The sequence below is a fragment of the Anolis sagrei genome, chromosome 3 (genome assembly GCF_037176765.1).
Source record: "Anolis sagrei isolate rAnoSag1 chromosome 3, rAnoSag1.mat, whole genome shotgun sequence".
Lineage (NCBI taxonomy): Eukaryota > Metazoa > Chordata > Lepidosauria > Squamata > Dactyloidae > Anolis > Anolis sagrei.
In genome coordinates this window covers 100282057-100307226 of record NC_090023.1, presented here as the reverse complement: position 1 = coordinate 100307226, position 25170 = coordinate 100282057, and the positions used below count along the sequence as shown (strand labels likewise).

General features: G+C 37.1%; 1 protein-coding gene across 2 annotated transcripts in view; it reads right to left on the bottom strand.

The window, feature by feature from the left end:
- OCA2 (OCA2 melanosomal transmembrane protein) overlaps window positions 1-25170 on the bottom strand; it is a 269025-nt gene that overhangs the window by 148807 nt on the left and 95048 nt on the right. For both annotated transcript variants that reach the window (XM_060769814.2, XM_060769816.2), the window contains exons 10-15: window positions 16813-16884; window positions 15478-15543; window positions 14950-15006; window positions 11863-11987; window positions 9723-9861; window positions 7881-8013 (exon numbers count right to left, since the gene is read on the bottom strand). In XM_060769814.2, the coding sequence (XP_060625797.2) occupies window positions 7881-8013; window positions 9723-9861; window positions 11863-11987; window positions 14950-15006; window positions 15478-15543; window positions 16813-16884 (592 nt within the window). The remainder of the gene's footprint in view (window positions 1-7880; window positions 8014-9722; window positions 9862-11862; window positions 11988-14949; window positions 15007-15477; window positions 15544-16812; window positions 16885-25170) is intronic.

Genomic DNA, 25170 nt, shown 5'->3' with positions numbered 1-25170 from the left:
AGCTTATACAGAAATAAATAAACATCAAAAAGCAAGGCATTCAAGTTAAGATTTAAGCAACTTGTAATAATGAATTGACCAGGACCTGGATTTGGATTTTAATTGGCCTGTTTTAATCAATTGTTTTAATTGACTGTTTTAATTAACTGTTTTAACTAATTGTTTTAATCAATTGTTTAATGTTTTAATTGCATTGTTGAAGGTTTATAATTGGGACAGCACCAAATGATGCTTGCTGTGACGCCGCCCTGAGTCCCCCCTCGAGGGTGAGAAGGGCGGGTTACAAATGCAGGAAATAAATAAACCCAGAAACCATTCATTCAAAAAAAAAAGAGAAAGAAATATTGTCTTTATATGATTTTAGTGTATTGTCTGAGTTTAGTTTCCTCAGAAGGAAGCCTCATGGTGGTGTACAATGAAGTGTTTTTATTTCCAAATAAGGTAGGATTAAAATGTAATGGTTACTATATAAAGAATGTTTGCTGTCATCTCTGTATTGGGTATGACCTCTTCAAGAGATAAGCCCATAAAGAAGAACAAAAATTAATGCTTTTATTCTGAAGAAAAGCCAGAAAGACCAACTGGTGTCTAGTAGAGCTTTGCAAAGCCTAAGTTCATCCTGGGGTTCATGAAATTGTACCACCAATTGTTTCATTAAGTTCCTAGTGCTCAATACAGAAGTCAACCAGAGTTGCTCTGTTTCTGTTATAATAAATACTGTTGAATTTGAAGACGTCTGGCATGTACCAGTGCTTCCCAGATTCAAAAGCCCTTAACAGCAGCCAATAGTGCCAAGAAAGGCCAGTTGTGACCTCAGCTGGCCTTCACTTTTCAGGTGGCATGAATATCATTGAACCTATTACTCTTCTTTTAGCCAATGCCTTTTCATATGTCCTCATCTGTCTTATTATTTTCATCTATGACAGAATTAGGATAAAGTCTGAAAAATCTCAGATGCTGCTATGCTGTCCTTTTACTAAAGACAGGTTGTCTTTCAAAAGATGACTATGTTCCCCTCATGGAATTTGAAAACATCACAGGGAAAAAAAGATGTGCAGAAGAAACCAAATCATTATCTGTACACCAAGGCAGATAAAAATGTAGGAAGTTAAAAGGCACTGTGAACTAAGCTAGCATCAGCTTCTCAGATTTCCCGACTATTGCAAAGCTACAGATTCTAGTTGAATAAACAAGAATGTTCAGTCAGGAAATCAGAACATTTATCTAATGCTCATTAATTTCAACAGAGTTCCCATAAGCTATGAAGAGCAAATAGGGCTCAAATGTCTTTTCTCTGAAACCAGTACAAGCTTATAACATACTCCCTTCTCTCCCGAGCATCACTGACATATCATAGAAACCTGGTGGGTTGAATTGTTATTTTATTTTATTTAATCCACAGAGTTTAGACTCTTTATTTTTCTAAACATTAAGTCAGACCTGATATCTTAGATTTGGATAGGTTATTGGAAATAGCCTGCACAATTTAGGTAGTGATCTACAGGGTGCAACTGCAGCAACTCCTAGAAGATAGATATCCAATCTCTGCTTCCATCCCTCCAGTCATGAAGAGCTTAGATGAATTCATAAAAGTTTAGCCAAGATCTTTCTTTCTGTTTGTTTTAATCAGACTCTTTCACACCACAACAGAGAACGAGACTCTTTCACACCACAAGGTTAAAGCATTATGATTCCATCTTTGTCCTAGCTGAAACCTAAGGAATTTGGGGATTGATAGTTAGGTGAGACATTAGAACTCTCGCAGAGAAATCAATATATACCTCCCTAAACTTTAGATCTCTTTATGGGATATTACCTTGACAATAAAAGTGAAATTACAACACTATAACTATGTACCGTAAAAGGACCCAATGTCTGGTCCAAGGTCATGTCTACACTTTCCATTTAATGCAGTTTGAACCTAACTTCAAACTGTCACAGCCAGACTACGAATGCCCACAAAAGCATGTGAAAGACAGCCCTTAACATGCACCAGTGTTCTGTGTTTATGTATTCACCATCCAGACCTCAAACTGGTTTCAGGATTTTCTACATAATCATCTACATGGCAAACCAACTCCAGTTTGTAATTGACTTAAGTGGCCAGTTTAGATGTGTCCCAACTTTTGCATGATAGCCTTTGAGACTTTTACAAGCATTTCCCCACTCTTCCCTATGCTTTCCCCCCTGCTTTCCTCCTGCCCGTCTGATGAAGTAGCCACCTCACGTACAGGTTGAGCATCCCTTAATCAAAATTCTGAAATCCAAAATAATCCAAAATTGTACAAATCAGTGGCTAAAATAGTAATACTTTTGCTGATATTCCAGTGTACACAAATGTTGGTTCAAGCACATTATTTTAAAATATGGTGTTTAAAATTACCTTCAGGTTATGTAGAAAAGGTTTATGTGAAACATCAATTAATTTTGTGTTTAGACCTAGGTCTTATCCCCAAATACCTCATTGTGTATATGCAAGTCTTCCAAAATTCCAAACAATACAAAAATGATCACATTTCTTATCCAAGCATTTTGAATAAGGAATATTCAACCTGTAGCAAGTTCTGAATTCTCATAAAAAGCAGTTATTGTTGATCATCTAAATTATTGCCATTTGTTTTTATTCCCAAGTAAAGAGCAGGTGAAATTTTCTACTTCATGTGCCAAAATAACTTTGGGTATCTTAATATCTTTGTAATGTTTTGCTCTTTCTCAGGCATTAAAATATCTTGATTCAGTCCTGCTTATTTACTTCTGCCAACATATTAGCTTCAGTCCAAACTCTCAGTGCTTCTCATTATTGTGTTCATTGCCCTTTCTTTGCATGGGAGATGCCAGAATCAACTGCATGATTGTAATTCTTGAAAAGGATATGCCTCGCTGGGTAATTCCCAGCTCTCTTGTCCTATTCTCCATCTTCCTCCTAAACTAGAAATCCAAGTGTATTCTGTGTATAATTACTCTTCCTGCCTCATTCTGTACTAGAGAAAGGGCTTATCCAATAGTTTAGTGTGACATATTCTATCACATAAAACATAGCATTATTAAAATGTACAATAAGCCCACATATTACACAAGGAATTTATTTCAGGATCCTTTGTTCAATAGGATTTTTATATTATCTGGAAACTTATTTTTCTTACCTGACATGAACAAAATCATTGGTTTCTGACTTAAGCATCCTATAGAATCATGCAGAAGGGCATAGTGATGCCTAAAAATGTTATCTCTGGGCCTCCAGTGTGATTCAATATGGTCCATTTTTCTATCGAGAATACTTATCTAGGCATTACTGTACAATTATATGGTATTAAAAGATAATTGAATATATATTCAATGAGCTGATGTAATAAGTGGTCCTACTATAAATCTTGATACATTTCTTTAAAAATTCAGAGTGCCATTACAATCTGAAAGGTCTAGGAAAGGACTAGGAAAACATTTATCTAGACCAGTAAAATATCTGCTCATCAAGAACAATAGTCCATCAGTGTTTGACCTTTGCTCTTCCTTCCTCTCCATCTACGATACATAAAAAGGTCACAAGTATCCACCTGTCCATGCTTAAGATTTAAGATCGGTGACTCCACAGGCTGAGATAAGATGAGTATCTATCATGAAATACCTCCATGAAGGTATCTTCCAGATTGTGGAAGTCTCTCCACAGAAAACTCACCTATCTCTACTATCACATAGTTAAGACAAAAATTGACATGGTCTCCCAGTTTTCTTGATTTTACTGCTAGGTGCCATATTTTTAGTGTTTAAGGTTAAGTTGTGTTTTTTATTGGATTTATATTTGATTTAATCTGTCAACCACTCTAGACAAACCATGGAATTGAAGAGTGGACTACATAAACATATAAGAAGCAACTGCTTTTTTTCATATATGATATGTATTTAAACAATTTGATTGGATCCACTTTAGACATGATGCTGGGATAAAGGTGGGGTGTACACGGAATAAATAAATAAAAAAGATTAAGTGTCACTCATGTTTTATGAATGTAGGACAACAATAGAGCTGCCTTGAATCCCATCTTGAGGGAAAGGCAAAATATACATTTGAGAGAGAGAAAGAGAGAGAGAGAGAGAGTTCAGTAGTTTTTAGTAGAAAAAAATCACTGAAAGACTAACTTCTGTCAGTCTGGGATGCATAGGGGCACCCCATTACTTTAGAATGAGAAATCTTGTGGTTCTATTCTAATTTCAACAGATGAATAGCAACATACAATAAAAATACGACAAGCAAGCAAAGCAAAGCAATGGAGAATAGTAAACTGGTGCCTTTAAATATATGTATACACTTAGTACGTGTTTGATTGGTAATCAGAGGGCAACGTAGAAGGCACTGAGTTGATTGAAACAGCTGCTTCAAACAATCCTATTGAAGGTTACCACAAAACCACAGCAATTCGAGATTGAAAAGACCCATTAAGACATCTTGCATGCATTCTGTTACTACACTTCTGAAGCCAAATGATTCCAGCTCTGTTTTAATGGTATGTACTTTGATCATCCCTCTCATCCCATTTCACAGAAAATGTTAATGGAACTTGTATTTTCGTTTGTGCCTTTATTGAGCAGGTACTGATTGGTTTCATCATGATGCAGCGGCTGCTTGATTGTAGGAGAGAATGCCATTTAATAATTATGAAAGCTACTGAATCTGACAATGGGAGTCAAAAAGCAGCACAAATGGCAAGGCTAATTTGAGCCAAAATATGCTTGTTTTTAGAATATATTTAACCATTTTGGCTCATTAAATATAGGACTGGTATACAGATGACATGCTGTTTCCAATCATTTTTTTTCTAATGCCATCCCAAGGTTGAGAAAACTTTAAACTCCAATAAAGTTTTCAAAAGAGAACCAGTACAGTAAATGGTGAGGGGGTTTATGAAGTCTCACTTGTTGTCCTCACTGGCCAATCACTTCTTCTTTCAGCCTGACCCACCTCATGAAGGTGTTGTAAAAAATACTTCAGAGGACATGTATGCTGCCTTGAGCTCATTACAGGACAACTATAATAGAGATATAGCAAATAAATAATAAAATAATGTATATCCAAGAAAGTGCTTTAGGATGTCAGGTGCATTGTTGTTGGAGAGCCAGTGTGGTTTGAGTATTGGACCAGGACTTTAGACCAGGGTTCAAATGCCTGCTCACCATCAAAACCCACTGAGGATGTATCTATACTGCCCTAGATCGCAGAATCTGGTCCCAGATTATCTGATTATCCCAGATTATTTGGCAATGTGAACTATTATAATCCAGTTCAAAGCAGAGAATCTGGGATCAGATCCTGGGATGGAAGGCAGTGTAGATCCAGCCTGAGTGACCTTGGGCAAGTTATACTCTCAGCATCAGAGGAAAGTAAACTCTTTCTGAAGAAATCTTGTCATGAAACCCTGATCATAGATTCACTTTAGGGTGCAACTAATAGAAGTAGCCACATCAACTAATAGAAGTAGCCATTAACTAGTTTATGTCATACCTAAACACAGGTCATATCCAAGTTCGAACAAGGTAAGTTCTGTAGGTTTGTTGTATGCAAGTCAGAACACATACATTTTAAAATGTAACTCCAGCCATGTGTGTGTGTGTGCGCACGTGCATGGTTTGGATAGTATAGGGAAAGGTTACAATCCCTGTGGAAGTAGTTTTTCTGTTTGTGCCCCTGTTCATAAGATTTCCCCTTCTCCCATGTTCCTGTGATAATTGGATTTAGAAAAATGTGGCTTGTTGTGGGAACAAAGATTGGTAATAAAACTTCAGTTGAGACACTTTTCCCCCCAAGATAACTCTTTCAGGAGTTAATTTCCCATCCGAAGACTGGATTTCTCTTACTTTCTATTGTCTTGCCCCTGTTCTTAACTATGAGCAGTTTGTAAGTTGGATGTTTGTAACTCGGGGACTGCCTGTACCAAATAAAAGTATCAGTTGCAGTTAACTTAGCCACCTCTTTCTCTTTAAAATTAACATCATAAATTACATAACGACGCACTTCTGTGTTTATGAAGGGCTCACACCCCAAAATACAAGATTTTTGGCATCTCATTTGGTCTACAGCTTCACAACCTTAGAAAACAAGGGACACCTACCAGTCCTATGAACGACATGTTTCTGCCCATCAAGAAAAGGATATAATAATAAGGGACACTGGGCAACCCTACTTAGTACTAATTAAGTAAGAAGGCAAAAGTCTCAATGAAGGATGCAAGAATTTAAAAACACTGCTGGAAGCATGTAAGAAAAGCAGAACCATCCTATAACAGCAATATCAGTGCAGTCTATGTAAGCAGTCAATAAAGATAAGCAAGCCTGGCTGCAGCTGCATCTCTACCAGGCAAAATACATCAGAGAGAGCTCACACATACCAGTGAAGGAGTCTGCCATAGCAATTTTGCACTCCACATGGTTGGCTAGACCAGGAGTACATTGGCCTTGTCCTCGTGGAAATCACAACCACTATTTCACTGGCAAGAGGCAACCTTGCTGGTAATGACACTTCTGGTGACATCAAAATGGGGCACCTAGCCATGTGATCACCACAAATAACATTGCCATCAAGGCTTTGCCAGGGGGCTGCTTCTGGCCAGTGAAAGAGAAGTGATTCTTTTTGACATTGGATTGCCTCAGATAGGGCCTGATTTAGCTGTCCAAACACTCCAGAGCCTCCAGAGTAACAAGCAATTCTTCTTTTGATAGATTAAAGGCTATAAGCAGAGCTTTTGCTGTGTTGCAGTGTATTTGAAGATAGATCATTTTATCTGGCCCATGTTAAGATGGTGTGAAAACACTTTGGGATCTAGGTGGGAAGATCTAGGTGGAAGTCTCTTTTAAAGGCAGTAGATTAGAGGGTTTCGTTCCTATTTGGATTTTTTTATCAAAAATTTGAAAAATTCAGAATAATAATATTCATTATTATTACTATTATTATTATATTTATTTATATCCTGCTTTATCTCTCCCGCAGATAATTCAAAGCGACGTAACATAAAAACATCAGCATACAATTTAAAATATATAAATATATAAATATTAAAATAACATTGAACATCATTAGTGTTAAAAACAATTCAGATTAAATCCATAAAGACATATAAAACTACAGCAGCGCTTGACATGATCTTAAAAACCTTCTTCTTTAATGAAAATGGCAGATACATATAGCAATCCACTAGAGATGTGTGTGAATATCATTTAAATGCATTTATCAGAATTTACAGAAATTCATAACTTTCAAAGGTATTTCTTAATTCTTGGAATAAACATAATGATATCCTGAAGTTGTCCATTCCTTAGAAGTGAAAAACGTGTTTCAAAATAGTATATTTGATTCCAAAACATCGTTCTACCACTGATGAGTTATGGGTGGCTTCAACATGTCATTATAGTCAATCTTTTTAAAAGTAACTTCCCAAACTCTATGCTGTGCCAGATTCAACTATTATGTTCTTCTTTTTTTATATTTTCAGCAACAAATTTCAAATCTGAAGCTGAAAAGTAATGTCTTCAGAAGTAAAGAAAAGTAACAAGTCTGACACACTCAGGAACTTATGTGGCCTTACATCCTTCTAATCCATAAATCGTTTTAGCAGATTGATCTTTAACCAAATGTGGCAGAAGAGCTGAGTTGTCCTTTTCTCTTCTGTTTTAAAATATTTTAATATGATTGTATATTTAATGGGGCTTTTTGCTGTTGTGCCATATATTCTTCAACTGCATTCAGTTTCAACCTCCACTGTAACCTGCCTGGTCCCACATTGGGTGAAAGGTCAGAAAATAAATAAATGAATATATAAATAAATAAATATTTAAAATCACAAAGCCCAATTGCCCTTTTATTACATATTTGATGTCAGGCTTGAACTCACCAACAATTTCACTTGGTTCTTTGTTGTAAAGTTTCTTGTTCCAGTACAGGAGTCTTAGGAAAGGCACAGAGACCAGAAGTACAAGGCAGATTCCCACAAACATGTGCCCTGTAAATGCAGCAAAATCCAATCCCTGGGAAAACAAACACAGCTGATGTAGACTCTGTTACCAACAGTTCAAAGTCAAGAATAGAATGATAGTACTACAATCCTTTTGTCTTTTCTGGAATTAAATGCTACTTGGGACAAGATAGATACAGCCAGAATTTAAATAATTTAAAGGTCCCATGATTTGCACTTGTAATATAGACCTGGGGTGTATCAAATTAATGTAATGTGACACTATGTTACCTGCCATGGCTCAATGCTATAGGACATGGGAGTTGTAATTTTACAAGGTCTTTGGCCTTCTCTGACAAATAGTGCTGTCACCCTACCAAACTACAACTCCTGCGATTACATAGCATTGAGCTGTAGTAGTTGAAGTGGGGTCGAACAGCATTAATTCTACAGTGCAGATGCACTGCTAGTGGGGAATATGTTCTTTAAACTGCACATAAGATTCCTGGAATCAGGATATGGGTCCTCAATTGTACATACTGGTTGAATATAGTCTACTACAGAAAGGCTTGTGAGATTTTTGTTTTGTTTTTTTAAAAACAAAATCAATCTTTTGGGAAAAACTCACATTTTGTAAGATATGAAAGGATACATTGATTAAGAAAAGGTATTGCATGTACTGTTGGAACTGTGTTATTTTGCAGTCATGAATTCACAGTAAACATAACCAATTGGGGATTTGCTTATATGCCAATCTATGCTGAGTAAGATGTTTGCATAGATTGAAATAACCTCAGGTAATTCTTATTATATCAGGAGCAATATTTGCTTCCATGGAACTGAATTGAAATGTTCCAGGGAAAGATTTAATTTAAAAAGTGATGAAAATCTATTGAGATAAACTTATAACCACAACAGTAGCTTCTTCTACAAGCAGCAGTCATGAATATATAAAGCCAGCTCCAGCAAACAAGCAACCAAAGAAAGTTTGGTTTGAAGCAAGCACATGTTTGAAGCAAGCACATTAAAAGCACATTAAAATAAATAATGGACTCTGAGCTTTAAAAAGTTTCTGAAAGGTTTATGGGGTGCTCCAGCAGAAATGGTCAAAAGCTTCAGGTGACACTTTGTTTGATGGTCTAATATTTTATGACCCCTCAGGACTGATAAAAGGTAAAGTGTGAAATTGTTACAATGTCTGAAACCTCAGACTCACAGATGCTGACAATTTATGACTACACTCAGTGCTGCTCTTGATCATCCTCTAGTCCAGTAAATCCTGCAGCACGCAAATAAAGACATTTTATTCTAATTGTGGAATTCACACCCAAGATTGCTAAGGGGGAAATTTTAAAATGTTACAGAAATAAACAGAGTAAGATTCCAGTTTTATCATGAATATAAGAATCTAACCTGAACACTGACATGGTAGCAATAGGACTCTTCACACATGGCATTGAGTGCATATTGATAGGCTCACATAGTCCTGCCCCTAATGTGCATTTGGTTCTGCAGAATAGTGTCAAAATAGGTGGTCTTTAATTTGTCAGTACAACTGAACAGAATGACCTGCTTATTTATTTATGGAAGAACTTCCTGAAAGAAAAATACATTGCTGTAGAATAGAGTCTTCTTCTTTGGAGGCATCTAAGCACTGGTTTGGCAACCATCTGTCAGGAGTGCTTTGATTGTATAATCATTAATGGCAGAATGGGGCTGGACTGGATGGCCCATACAGTTTCTTTCAACTGTGATTTGTTAATACAAGAGAGCCATACATACCGCCTTCTTAAGCTCCTGCTTTGAAACAATTATCACATTTGGTGGATCCCCAATAGCTGTAGAAGCCCCTCCAATGTTGGTAAAGATTACTTCTGCGATCAAGACATGCCTGGGATCAAGATTAAGCACCTCACATAACCTGCAGTTGCATAGAGAAGAAATAAAATCAGATCATCATTGCATTAATATTAAATGCTAATTATATGAGATTAAATCTCAAATGCAAAGTATTGTAAAGCATCCCAACAAAGAGGTAAGAATGCTCCTGTATAACTATTTTGCAATCATAGACTTTTCTCAATTGTAAAGATTTAATCTGGTGGTAAAAATGATATTCTCTTCTAGAGTTTATGAAATCACTTGTAATGTCAGGATGAGCTAATTTTGTCTATTAAGGGATGCTATAGGAGTCTGTTATGGATACAGGCTTAGTCAAGACTTACAATTTTTCATATGCAAAACCAATTTTGAATAGAATAGCAAAAGGAAAGTAAATAGGACTGGTTCATTTAACAATAACACTTTGAAATACAAAACATGATTTTTTTCCAAACTGAGTTTGCCACAAAAATGTAACAAGAAAATAAGATCATATTTCATGCACTGCTGCTAAAAGCAAAAGCTTATTGTCAAGGAACCAGGAGAATTTTCCACTAAGCTTCATCACCATGGTAATAGCAGCTTACAAGCCCATTTTAAAATTGGGCTGAAGAAGACAATGACAAAATAAAATGAATGACTAACATAACAGTGTAAGGAGGAAAACTCGCTTTTTTATTTTAAAAAAGATTTTTTTTAATTATATCACCAGTAGGTTCAAGAACAGAAAATTAAAAAGTCATGCCACATTGATATCTGCATAGGGAGAAAATACCTAAGCTTTAAAATTGTTACCCATTTAGTCACTTTCAGCATCTTACAGACTCTCTGAAGCAATGGATGTTTTAATAACACACTTTTCACCCAGGGGCAACTTCACCATTATGGGCTAAAAGATCGAACTCTCTCTAATCAAAAAGGTGAAGGAAGAAAATATGCAATTAAAGACAACTGTGTCAGGCTGTTTGAGCTCTCCAAGTTAATCTTCAGCTCAAATACAAAACAGACGCCAGGCAGGTGGGAGGAATGTCTCTAGAGTTTAGAGCTAAATGTGATGGAGGGAGCCACATTTGCAGTTGCCATGCCTACCGCATTCACCTACAAAGTTTGGGGACAAGAGTCAACTTTCCACAACAACCGCTTGCATCACTCTTCACGTATGAATAACTGCACAGCATTCTACACAGGGTTTGAAAATATCCTAAAACTCGTTTCAGTGTTGAAAAAGCCAAGGTGCAGTAGCTGGCTCATAATGCTTGACTGATCCATCTGTATCAAGATGGATATATAAACATTTTCTCCGGGATTATTTTTGTGATGAAAATCACACCTTCCCAAACTGAGGGACTAGTAGGAAGTCACCACAAGGACACACACACAATGGTGTCAGAAGAGCCCACCACAAAAAAAAATCTAGAAGGTTTTGATGTAGTTCTGTTCAGGTATAGAATGAACCATTTGTATGAGACACAGGGAGACTATGAAGAAGCAGCCAACCTCACCATCACTGTTTTGCAAATAAAAATCAAACTTCATCCTGAGGTTTGCCATTTCTTCTACTTTCAACATTCAGAATTAAGTGTGAATCTTTATGCAGTCAAAATGGAACCAGATACACTCAAAGAGGAGGCATTAGGAAGCTAAGCAAAATGTTTGTTGAAGTTTGTTAAATAAAAAATACTGTATTAATAACACTGAGGAGGGGCTCAAAAATAGTCCAGTGGAACCTGGGCATACTCAGAGTACTGAGCATTATGGAAGGAATGGATTGTTTAGGGCTGAGAAATGAAATTGAGTCCTGTGATAGAAGGCATGATTGACTGACTGAACGGCTTACTGAAGAGAACTATTCCACACTGGAGATTTCACTTGTATTTTAATATTAAGTCCCACTTATATTTTTATTCTCTGGTATTTTGTTTGGGTTGTTGGCGTGAAATCAACTTTGAACTTCCTATACAGAAAGGGAAGCGTAATGCTAACATACTGGAATATAAAATGCAAGACAACATCTAAAATAGACAAGCACATACAAATGTACCTTATAGTGACTGGAGTAAAAAGGAGCATAGTAGTAACATTGTCCAAAAAAGCTGAGAGAATGGCGGCAATTAGGCAAAGAATGGTAATCATGGCCCATACTCTGCCTCTAGAGAGTCTGTAAGCCTAATAAAAATAAATAAAAATAAAAAGAGACAAAGTAATGGAATTATTCAGATAAGGAATAATTTTATGGCTACTGATGAACAACTAAAGATCAAAATGCCATTAAAATCAAGAAATATAACATACATTCTGTTGATTTATTGAGATTTATTAATTTGGTAAGAACATTATTTTGATTTCTCAAGATAAAGAAGGGACTCTATGAATCCAGACGCATACACATCTGCAAAGAACAATGTATGCTCAACATAAAATTCTTTGGTCAAAAAGTAACATATGGGAGCTTAGAAGCAAAAGTCAAAAAGGATCACAGTGGTCAGCTGTGGATATAACAATAAACAATAGTATATTGTTATCCCTAAGATTCATGCCCCCTCCCCAACACCACATTCACTCATCTCCCATGGCTGTAGGACCAACCCAAGGCACAGTATTACCTTAAACAGAAAAATAAATGGCTCTAATATATGGCATATAGCTCCTAAGGCAGTCATTTTGGAACACAGGGCATTAAAAATTCAGGTACTCCTATCTACTTGGCTGCGAAATAATAATAGAAACCACTAGTATCTTGCTGCTTTTTCATGAAACCCCAAATCATTCTATCCTAGAGAAGTTGCAACCAGGAAAGACGGGCAAAAAGTGCGATATAGCAGCAGTTGGGAAGAAAGAGAAGGAGACTGACTTTGCACCAAGGAGGGCTGCAAAGTTGAGTTGGCACAAGCAGGCAAAAGATGAGATATCGGCAACCTCTGGAGCCAAATATATTTCTGCACTGCTGCTGTTTCTTTCTTCATGAACCCACTCCAGCTGCCACAACTGTGACTCAAGAGACTGCTGATTTCTTTTTGCCTGCCTTCTCTAGTTCAACCATCCTTAGCAAGCCTCCTGGCCTCCTCAAAGCAGTTGAGGAGAAGAACAAAACAAGCAGGCTGGTTGCAGACAACTGCAGGCAGGCAAGAGTCCATCTCAGAGAGTGGAAAGTAAAAGAGGTACTGGCCTCTCAGCTCTCCCTGCCTTAATCACATTGACTTTTGGCTCCATTCTAAGACTCATCAAGGATGAAGCCAGGACAGAGTCATTCACAGAATGCAAGGCTACTTCCAGCGGAGCACCATCCTGGCTCTGTCCTGGAAGCATCCTAAGATGGAGCCCGGAGAACACGGGTGGCTACCTGTGTTCTCATAGCCTACAATGCAGCCAGTGCAGGAGGGAAGCTGGGTGGCAACACTTTCCCCTGTGTTATGAGGAAGGCAGCAATGCGGGTGATGTGGGGTGCAAAACGACGGTTTCCCATGCTGTCCAGTAAATTTCCCCCACTGTCATCTGTGTTAGAGATCTCAATGTGAGGACGTCCCTAGATGACATGTTGTAAAAACTGATATCAATTCTAGCCACTCAGTTTGGGGGTTGTGATGTTCAATGTGGGTTGTCCTTCCTGGCCTCAAAGGAAAAACATAACCCTTTCTCCCCCAATCATTCTCCTTCTCAACTGCAAAGGAACAATTGAACTCTTTATCCTGTCTCCCTGATCATCTGATTACTCTCCTTCTCAGCTACAAAGGAAAAAAATCCCCAACCTCAAGCCTCCCAATCGCTTCTTTTTTTCCTTTTTTAAAAATTTAAATAAACGAACTGCAATGGTCCTTGCTTGCAACAAGCCATTTCCCCTGTTAATTGAACATTTCCTTTTCTTTCAAGGCAATAACATTTGCATCCCACTCGTCCATTCTTTTGCCTCATTACACAAGCTCAAAAACTTTAAAGTACACCTCTCAATTGCCAAATAAACACAATACCCAAAATATTAACATTGCAAAGTACTTTAAAAAATATTTCAAGATGTGTATCACTGGAGCTTCAAAACTGCAAAAACAGGAGAGTTCAGGGTGTGTGTAGCCTTGAACTTATGAACTATCACATTTAAAAAAGCAAAAAAAACATGTGTGAAGATGGATACAGTACAGATGAAGAGGAGTCATGTCCCTACATGTGTGATAATGTCAACACACTCAAAGTGAGAGCAAAAAGGATTCGTGCAGAAAAATGAGAAGCTAAGCAGGCATTCCCCCATCTCACCCAAGACAGGTTTACCATGTCTTGGGAAAACCCATTTTAGGAGACACATGTGATAATGTCCTTGAAGAGGCAGTCACATGTACTCCATGACTACAGAGGCAAGGAATACTGCAGGTGGGATCATAGAAACAATTATCCGATGTTTCTTCATATAGCAAGGAGCAATATGTGACATATGTGAGAATGTCATATGTTTGAGAATCTCTGTGAATCTTCACAGTGAGTGAGTGAGTGAACTGAGCCACTTTCTGCAATAAAATTATGTGTAAACAAGATGCCAATCTGGAATATATGAATGTACTAATGTAGGTATATTTCCCTGATGTGCAGTTAGGGAAAGGACAATTGGTAACATTACATTTTATGAATGCATGCAAAATGTTGCTAATGTGTGTTATATAGAAATACACACATTAGGAAGCTGACACTGATTGCAGTCCAATAGACATGCAACAATAAACATCCACAATATCCTGCCACTTAATGTGTGAAGTTGACTATTAAGTCTTACTGATATTAAGGAGACTGAAGTATCATTAATTACAATCAGGGTACAAGAGAGGCTCAGGAATGTGCCCAGTCTGTACCCATTACCACTAAGATAATTTCGAAGTTTCTTTAGTCAATTAAAATAATGACAAAAGTTACATGTATTTTGGTTTTTGTAAGTAAAAGGAAGAATCCAAAATATAACTGGCTATGAAGTAAGTAAGTAATCTGATATGTCGAGTGGGGAAAAGGAAGAGAGGCGCGAGGGGGGAAGGCTTGAACATATTTTTAGTTGTTCAATGTGATATATATGCTATTTGTTATTCCCAGAGCTAAACAGAAATGTCTGCCACACAAAACAAAACAAAGTGGGAGAACCAAACTCTTAACTTACCTTTACTGCACAATAATCAAAAAATCCAGTTTCAGAGAAGATGGCAACTAGCAGCATCTATAGGAAAAAAATGTCAAAAGAAATGTTTTGCTACACAGGAGCTTGTTTAATAAAGTGTTCTATGCCCTTCCATCTGAAAAATATTTTTTCAACATTATGCAGATACCCAAAATGTCATTATCTAGCAAACATCTATGCACCATTCCTACTTATTTGCATAATAAAGGGATTTCTCCTGGCACAAAGGCTAACTAGTGCATGTTTTTCCCCAATTAAATTAATCCAAAATTGATCACCTCATAATTTGGCCAAATTCATTCATTCTCTCTGCCTAGCTTTGAGATGTCAGAATTTTCAAATTGCTAAACAAATTGCTAAACAGAAACACCTTGAAAGGAATTGGTGTTAGGAAAATTCTTCCCCCAAATAGAATATTTTAACTTTAGCAGCCATTATTTATTCATGTTTATATCTATATAAAATCTTCAACTTTTAGGGCATAAGTTAGACACAGAAGATTTTAATTACCATTCCAAATAGAAGTGCCAAAGTTTCATAATCAATCCATGCCACTACTTTGACCAGGCTCGGCTTCTACAATTGAAGAAAACAATTATTATTAAGCCCATAAATCTCCTATCTAGTGATTAGCTTTGGAAATGCAAACACCATTTCTTTTTCTTGAAAAAACCCTCTATTGAAAGACACTTTGAAGAAGTAATTGGAGTTTTTTAGGAGCCCATAGGGCAATATCTTTGTAAAATGTTAACAAATTGAAGGAGCTTATTTATAAAGTAGGGTATTATTATTATTATTATTATTATTCCCACCTTATAGGAATAAATGAAAACTTTTTTTTCTGCTGACAAAATGGAACAACACATATTTCTGTGGGTGGCTTAGATGTAGTTCAGAGAGAAACAGTTTAAAAGTTTAAAGAACAGAGGGGCAAAAGTTGAAAGGGTTTTTTTTTTTTTTTGTATTTAAGCCGCTTTGGCAAAAAAATTGTCTGATGTGTCATGTAGAAGGCTTAGAATAATGCAACAAATGGAATAAATTATAAGGAAGATAATGAGGAGGAGGAAAACCACAACACAAAGTGTGTTAGTTATCCAGTGTCTCATAAGCTATAATCAGGATTTTAATAGCTTGTGCCAACTGTGATAATCTGAGATCATATTAAGACTGACTTTAGCGTGCCTTTTTACATGTGCCATCTGTGCAAACTGTCCAACAGAAAAAGAACACAGGAAGCTGTCTTTCCACAAACTTTATGTGCAAACCTAACATTGCCCATTTTCTAATGACGACACATGCAGTTATCTTTCCTTCCCATATGTATTCCCCTATACCAAGGTTTATCTGAATCTGTGGTTTCTGGGTCAGATTAGAACATTCTTAGTTCATATAAACCCGGGTTAGCAGTGGGTACTTCAGCACATTGGGTGATATAATTTATTCATATCTTCACCCTCCTTTTCCTGTTTAATTTTCTTTCTTTTTTTCTCTTTCTCCCCCCCCCCCCCCTTTAACAATCATTTTAAAGTGTTGATGCTAATGTGAGTGCGGATGTGTAAAAGAAAATATAAAGCTGGTGGGAGCTTCTATTATAATAATAGGTCCTACTATAATTAAGGTCCTATTTATGTTTGTCTCAATTCTTGAACCCGTTTCTAGCTGTTATCCATTCTGAATGTAATTTTTAATTTGATATTTGATCACAACCATTCACACAAACTTGCACCTATGCCTCTGCCATGCAGTAAGTCTGACTGTCAATGTTTCCTTTAAAAGCATTAGTATTCATTTAGGAATTTGTGAACATGATGTGTGTAAAACAAATATTTAAAATGTGGCACTTACATCACCAATTGCAGCTAAGGCAGCCAAAGCAGCCAGGGAACCCAGAATCGCTGCTAATGTTCTGTGAACAATCTGGAAGTAAAGGAGTCATCAAGGAATATACTTTGTCTGGAGTTCAGTTGTTAAATCATCTTTTTCTGCCCCCACACCCCATCCACTATGAAATATCCTATAATGTGATGTAAAGAACTGTTCATGATTTTATTAGCTCTTTATCTCAAATAAGTGAAGGAAAACTAATTTTTTTTTAAAAAAACGCATTGTTAGTAATGCCCAAAATGAATAGATACGAGCCTCCTTAGGTTAAAGGCAAAATGTGAAATCTTGTGCTTTAACTATGTTAAAGCAGGCGTTGAGATCCGCTGGGAATGCTCTTCTCTCGGTTCCACCACCATTCCAAGTACAGTTGGTGGGGACGAGAGAGAGGGCCTTCTCAATGGTGGCCCCCCATTTCTGGAATGCCCTCCCTAGAGAGATTAGGTTAGCCTCCTCTCTCCAAGCTTTCTGATCCTGTTTAAACACATGGCTTTTTAAACAAGCCTTTGAGCCTGAATAGATTTCAAGGATAGTCTGAGGATGTAGCATTTGCCCACTTCAGCACTGAGTTAGTCAGTAGTAAACAATCAGTTTTTATCCGCAGTTATGACTGTGTTTTATGCATCTAATTTAAGTGTGTGAATTTGTATGTGTGGACAATTGTGTGTATGATTATATGTGTAGGCAAATTTAATTTCATGTTCTTATTATTTTTAGTACTATATATGGTTTATTTCATGTGCGGCACTTTGGAGTGCTTGTTTTCTTTTAACTGAGACCATGATTTACTGAGATGCTCCTATGGTCTGAAGAACACAATTTTCCTTCATTTCTTTTCTTTTTTTCCCTTAGAGTAATATGGTTATAAAGTGCCATTTCAGGGAGCCACTGAAGCACTGTTAAGTCTAAGGGACAGACAGAGGAATCTCTTTTTTTATTTGAACATATTTCAGAATTAAAACAAACCTACTGGAGGATGGGACCAACATGCTGCAGCTGGTGCCAAAAATTGCTTCAAAAAAGTCCATCACAACAATAACATCATTCGGGTGTTAAAAAAAAAAAGAACAACAAAGAATTACAGTAATAAATAGGATAACCTCTCCACATATTTGCTTCATTTCTAGAAGCCCATAACTTCCAAACATTATGTAAAGTAAAATCTAAAAACACAGAGAACAGATGTCTAATCTACATTTCCTCTCCCATCTTTGTTTTAATGGCTGCAACAATGTTGTTACAAGAACTAGCTAGCTCTGATACCCATAATGTTGTGATGCAAACAAAGATAAAGCTTGTTCTTGGGTTTTCATTATTCTGTCCCACTTTATAAATGTTTAAGAGGGAAATAGCAAAATGTTTGTAAAGTTCTCAGTGCTGCCCTGATTTAATGTGTCCACAAGATCTGTTCTGCAAATTGAATCATTTTTTTACCATTAAGTGGGTAATTTCATTAAATGAAATTCAATTGCGAAAGGTTTAATATAATTGAAAGAATTTACTGTTATCACTGAATCATCCGCAAATGAATTAGCAATACTTAAAATATTACTCAAAGGACAGTATCATTTTAGAAAAGCTCATTCACTGTTAATTTGGTTAGAACTACTTTGGCAGAACAGAAAGTAACCTGTGCTATTCTCACTGATCATTTACAGAACAACATGAAAAAGTCAGAAAAAGTTAACTCTTTTTAAAAAAAAATAGAATTGAGACCTGAATGCTATTACATATCACTTAAATAACTCATTAGATTATAAGACCAGACATATAAGCCTTATTCAGTTGTTTCGTTCCCAAAGGTATCAAAGACATAACAGGAGGAGTAGAATAATTAGGTTAAAGCCAGCTTTATATAGTGATCTAAGGACCTCGTTACATGGGGAAAATTCCCTGTTGTAGAACACTTCACCCACGCAGCTGGCACGGAGCATGCTAGATCTCATCATAAGATGCACAGCTACTTTTGGTGGGGTTCTGTGCCAACTGTGACAGAAATTTGTGCTAGGGGGAAATCTGAATATGGGACTACCCTTGTTCAGATAAAAAATCAGGGAACAGCTTGGGAGCACACCAGAAAGGTATGCTTTCCAGCAGGTGATGCAGACAATGCAGGACACAGGGCAACAGATTCACTCTGCTGCCCCATGGTTTGCCTCACTGCCCTGCGGATCCCCTGCTGTCCCCCACATCAAGGACCTCCATGTAATGAGGTCCTAAGTGTTTGATTAGGACACTGGTGCCCCATTTGCATTATATGGTCAGCCTAGATTCATATAATATAGTTTAACTACATGGAACTGCATTATATGAGTCTACACTGACCATATAATGCAGTTTCAAACTGCATTATACAGCAATGTCAATGGACCTCAGAGAACAAAATTCAAATCCCTGGTCCATCATGGAAAACCATATTCTCTCAAACTCAAGATGGGAAATGCCCTCTGAATAAGTCTTACCAATAAAACCTTTTGGAATTATTTACACTAGATCTACCCACTGGTTGTCAATGGAAATACTTATTTGACCAACACTACTTATGAATCTGCATGAGGAGAGTCATAAGTAACATACAAGATCCCTTTTTATAGACAGAAACCCTACAAAACAGAGCTGACACATAACTGGACTGCAACTATAACCATCCTTTACTATTAACACAGGTTCCATGCCAACAATATCTGAAATTATTGTTGTTGTTGTTGTTATTATTATTATTATTATTATTATTATTATTATTATTAAGGATCCATTTCTATAAACGTGTTAACCTATTGAATGATTGTGTGAGCTGATGTTTGTAACTAGCACAGTGTTTACCTACTGTAAACCACATTGTGCAAGTTGTCAGTAGTGACTTTAAAAATACAACCCCCTCACCCCAAATCCCACATTAAAATTTGACCTATTTTGAGTTTTGTGATTCAGTTTGGAAAAATTGACCATGCAAATATTGTTAGAGATGGAGCAGAAAACGTGGAGGTGTACTATTGGGAACTCACATGTGTCATGCAGGACTGACACTTCAGATTACTCTTCAATCTTTGTTTGTCTGTTGGAGACTTCATTTAATATGATTTGTTTTCCATGTATGTTGGCATTGAATTTTTGCCATTAAAATGTTGTAAACTACCTTGAGTCCCCCCAGGGGTGAGAAAGGCGGTATATAAATTCAGTAAATAAAGACCATGCATTCCCCCTGCACTGAATTCTAATTTATAGCATCATATGCTTCAGTGGAACTTCCCTCTTTTTCAACAGCTGGCCTGTGACATTGGCCATCACATAGATTACAGGCCCTTGCAGGCCTCCTTGTAGTAAATATTTTCGGTCCCCAGAAGTTGTTAGATTTCATTTCTGACAATCCTTCACCAGCATGCCCATGTATCAGAGAGCTGGGGCATTGTACCCAAACAGTGTCTGCAAACCCAAGTTTGTGACCCACTCAGCCAATTGGATATGGTGCATGGGTGAAAACAAAATAACTACTTTATATTGTAAGTAATTATGAGTATGGAGCAAGGGGGCTCTTACAAAAATGCAGTACTTAGGAAGGGGATGTTTATGTTGTATTCTCAATACAGCAAAACTAACAAGCCCACACTTCATAATTTGCAGTCTTAGAAAAGAATTATCAATGACATTGAAATTATTTTTCTTTTGGGTTGGAAACACAGGCATGGATTTTCCTTGCTTCGCTTTGCATTCACTGCAAGAATCTTACCCCTGTGCCTATAGATATTTAAAGTAAACCTTGCAGGTGAATCAAGACTAATAAGTAGTTTGGTCTTCAGATCATAGTGTATGCCAATGTGTGTAAAATGGAAAGAGGATGTGAGACAGTCATCCTGAATCCTTTCCTACCTTCACTTAGCATACCTCTATGGTGCACAGTCAAAAGGACCTGTAGCTCAGTGGTCAGGTACATGCTTTGCATACCTAACATTCTTGTGTCAAACAGTGACGTTTTTAGTTTAAAGGATTTACAAGAACAGAAAAGACTTTTACTGCTGATATCAGCCAATGCAGCATGGAAATGTTGAGCTAGATGAATCAATGATCTGTTATAATGCAAGGCAATTTCATACAAGTAAATATATATATAAAAATGGGGCGGGCATCAGGAGATGGTTCAGAAGCTGCTTAATTTGCAGCACCATCCTGCATCTCTTTGAGCTGCACCCATAGTTTGTTTTTGTTTTTCAAAATAATAAGTAATTGGAAGATAACTTCCTGCTTTAGAGGGGAAAGGTTATTTCAGGCTTCCAGAAGTTATTATCTGGGTGGACTTTGGAGCAGCAGTGAGGAAGAAAGGAAAGGATGAATTTGACTTGAATGTGAGCCTCGGGGAGGGGTCTGAGTACAAAAATCAATCTATCTTCCCATTTCTGTTCATTCCAACAACCAGATAAGTAACTAGATAAAAAGGATAAAATTCTACACAGGGGAAATCTACTTAGGCTGTACTATTGATCAGAAACGTAGGAGCCATGTAGTCCTGACATTTTCAAACAGTCCTATTTTTATATTCACCATCTTTGCAGAGACTTATCAGAAAAAGAATTAACACCTGCAGGAGATGATAGTGACTTATAAAATATAAAAGCCTTCTTGGCTTCAAATAAACTCTTTACACTGCCTTAAAAGTGAGCATATGCTTACAAAACAGCAACGGAGATCGAAAAATGTGTATTCGTGAACCACATTTCTGAATTTTATGGACAGAAACGCTGCTTGCTCAATATTGGTCATAGTGTTTTTATGATTGTATTTATTTTAAATGTTTTAACAAAGCTCAAAAATATGAAATTTTCAATATAAATTCATTGAGGAAATATACTTTCATGTATCACATAAAATTCCCCACTTAAAAATCATGAAAACGAAAGATTAGAATTATATATGCTAATTGAGACTCAGATGACCTTGTATCCCCTTGACACATTTCCTGTATGAAGGAAAACTCTGTCCAAAGGTTCAGCAGATCTTTGTCCTCATCCATGTTCCTAAAATTTCACAGCTCATACAGAATACACAGAAGGATCCTCATACATACTGCTTCTAAACTACATGCAAATGTATAGATCCATAATGATGAACCTATGACACGCATGTCAGCACTGACACACATAGCCATTTGATGACACATGACCACATGCAGCCTCATACAGAGAAGTATGGAGCTGCATGCCGAGAAGGACGTTTCATCCTCGGCTCTGGCATGGCCAGATGCAGTAGCCAAGGATGAAACATTTGCTGTAGTGTAGTGGAGACACACTGTAGCCAAAACAACAGAACTCCAGCACAGAGCATCTAGTTCTGGGACTTCCAGTTAGGCTATTAGAGGATCTTTGACCTCACTTCCGGCCAGTGGAGCAGGGAGCAGTGGAATGCCACAGGGGAAGCATCTCTAGGGGGCCTGTGATCACCATTACCAGCAACCACATAACCACAGCAATCATCATCCAATCTACTGTTCTGGGGTGTCGTTGATTTCTAATTGATGATCATTACTGAGATAAGTGAGTGGGAGGTTGGTAGAGGCAAGGGCCTGTGTTATGGGTGCCATTTCCCGCCATTAGAAATAGCGGCATTCATCTTAATTTAATAGGCAGGCTGGTTAAAGAATTCCCCCTGTCCCTCACTTATTTAGTTCACGGCACCCCATACAAGTTAAATACTGATGGATGAACAAAAAAGTCACTAAGCAGGTAAGTGAAATAATTAGGTATTGGTTTATTAAATACAGTTATATATTAAAATTATACATTTTATTATTTAAACTATAAATATTACAAAATTATGGGGGGTTTTCTCAAAGTGACACCCCACCGAGTTATGCTCATTTTTTTGGCAAATTTTCACACACCAAGCTCAAAAGGTATAGATGGTGGTGCTGAGAGGAGCAACACAACACTGTAAATGGTTAAAAGCACAATAGTTTGTCCATTTACATAAGTACCCTGTGAGTAGGATTAATGTACACATTTGAGATCCCACCAAAGACTGCACCAATTTCTTTTCTTTCTACAACCTTCTTTATTGTCCTCAGTGTCACTTAGGATAATCTCCTGAACATTCAGAAGCAGCTTTGGGACAATACAAGGTGAAGATAGAATAGAAGCCTTAAAAAAAACCCCTCAGGAGACACATATGCTTATATTTTTGTCATTGTACCACAGCCAGAAAATTATATTTATTTCAGAAATCTCCCATATCTGTCTGTCCTAAAAAATATTGTTAGTTCTCCTTCATCCTTCTGGGACAAAGATCTCCTTTTCACAAGGTCTTAAAGGATAAGAAAAGCAAGATATCATGGATCTCTATCACACCACAAATTATGCTCAAAGTTTATGTGAGGTTAGATTTTTAATATCTAATAACACCCCTTCAGCTTTTTGTCGACTCTATGATACCACTGTGTACAATTTTATAGCGTTTCTGCTCTGAGCAGCTAATTTATTCCTTTTTGCTGACCTCTGCCAGATGGTGTAGGATAACATTGTTCCCAAAAATAGAACAGGTTGAGATAAATTCAAATATCTGAAATCAGCTTCCTGATAGTCATATTCCTTCGGGATAAGAGCCTGAGTGGAATTTGTCAAACACTTCAAAGTGTTCTTGAGAAAGTTTCTCTCTAAAATCCAATGGCATAATGCTAATGGAAAACAGTGCAGCCAGTGGGGAATCCCATATCGCTGAAAAAATTACATAAGGACTTAAGTGATCATGGCTTCAACATTTGAGGCAACACCTTCCCAGTCAAAATTTAAAACATTGTGGGGGGTTTTAATGTGGTCTCAGCTGATATGTTGAATCCAATAGCTTCTCTCTGCCTTACTTTCCTTCTAATCTGGCTAAATGGAAAATGTCTGAAAGTGACTTAGTTGTAAAGCTTCGAATGTTTGCAGTTTTATCTATCCCAATATTTGTGTCTGCTGCATAGAAAAAGAAATATAGGGAAATATAATTTTCACATGCAAAGTTCTAGGGGCTGTAATTGGAGTTTTACCAACTATTTTCAAGCACTAAAATGTATTGGTACTTAAAACTCCCAATAAAATGTATTAGCCACTGTTTACATGATTGATAGGTTGACATTCCAATGTCACATTGAATAGAAATGCTGGGACCTTACAAACTAATGTATAAAATTGAGAAGATACAAGAATTTTTCAAAAAGTATACATTATAATCATTATATATGTATTATGATGATGCAGTAATGCAACATTTTAGGAGCCCTTCTAATGCTCCAGACACTCTTACCTACAATAAAATCTCCCAAATATGAAATTGTATACCCCAGAAGCCTATAGAGAGCAAGGGTTGATATTTAACCATAATCCCTACCTTCAAGCCTGCTTTAGATGTTAAAAGCCTTCTTTAGAAATTGGAAAGGACCATCTGGAATGACATCTAGTAGATGCCCATTCCTGATCAATATGAAGTCACTAGATTTCAAAGCAGTGAAGAGACAGATGATAATATATTCAAATACTAGGGCTGTCTGATGGGAGCTTTCAAGTCCCTGAAATTTCAGAAGTAAAACCACAGGGATAGCTCCTAATGACATTGTGTACGGCTACCATATATTAAGTCTTTATCAGAGCACATTATTCAACTTTTTAAAATCCACAAAGCTTAACAAAATAGTAGATGTTTCTATGAAATTCAGTTTTTCTAGGTATGGATAATCAGCTATTTTAATACTTTGATAAGCCCTATTCTTAACAACATATAAAAGCTGTAGTTCAATGAACACCACCTGTTTTTCCAGTAGAAATAAGAGGCACTTCTCAATTTTCTCTCTATCAATTATTAGAAATTGGATCTGGCCACAGTGGTCCATGCTCTTGTTACATCTCGATTAGATTACTGCAACGCACTCTACGTGGGGTTGCCTTTGAAGACTGCTCGGAAACTTCAATGAGTACAGGCAGCCAGAGTACTCACCGGAGCGTCATACAGGGAGCATACCACCCCTCTGCTGTGTCAGCTCCACTGGCTGCCGATCCAGCTCCGAGCACAATTCAAAGTGCTGGTTTTGACCTACAAAACCCTAAACCAGTGGTTCTCAACCTTCCTAATGCCGCGACCCCTTAATACAGTTCCTCATGTTGTGGTGACCCCCAACCATAACCCTAACATGAATCGCCATGTAAATAATGATCTGCAGGATGTATTTTCATTCACTGGAGCAAATTTGGCACAAATACCCGGTATGCTCAAATTTGAATACTGGTGGGGTTGGCGGGGGATTGATTTTGCCATATGGGAGTTGTAGTTGCTGGGATTTATAGTTAACCTGTAAACAAA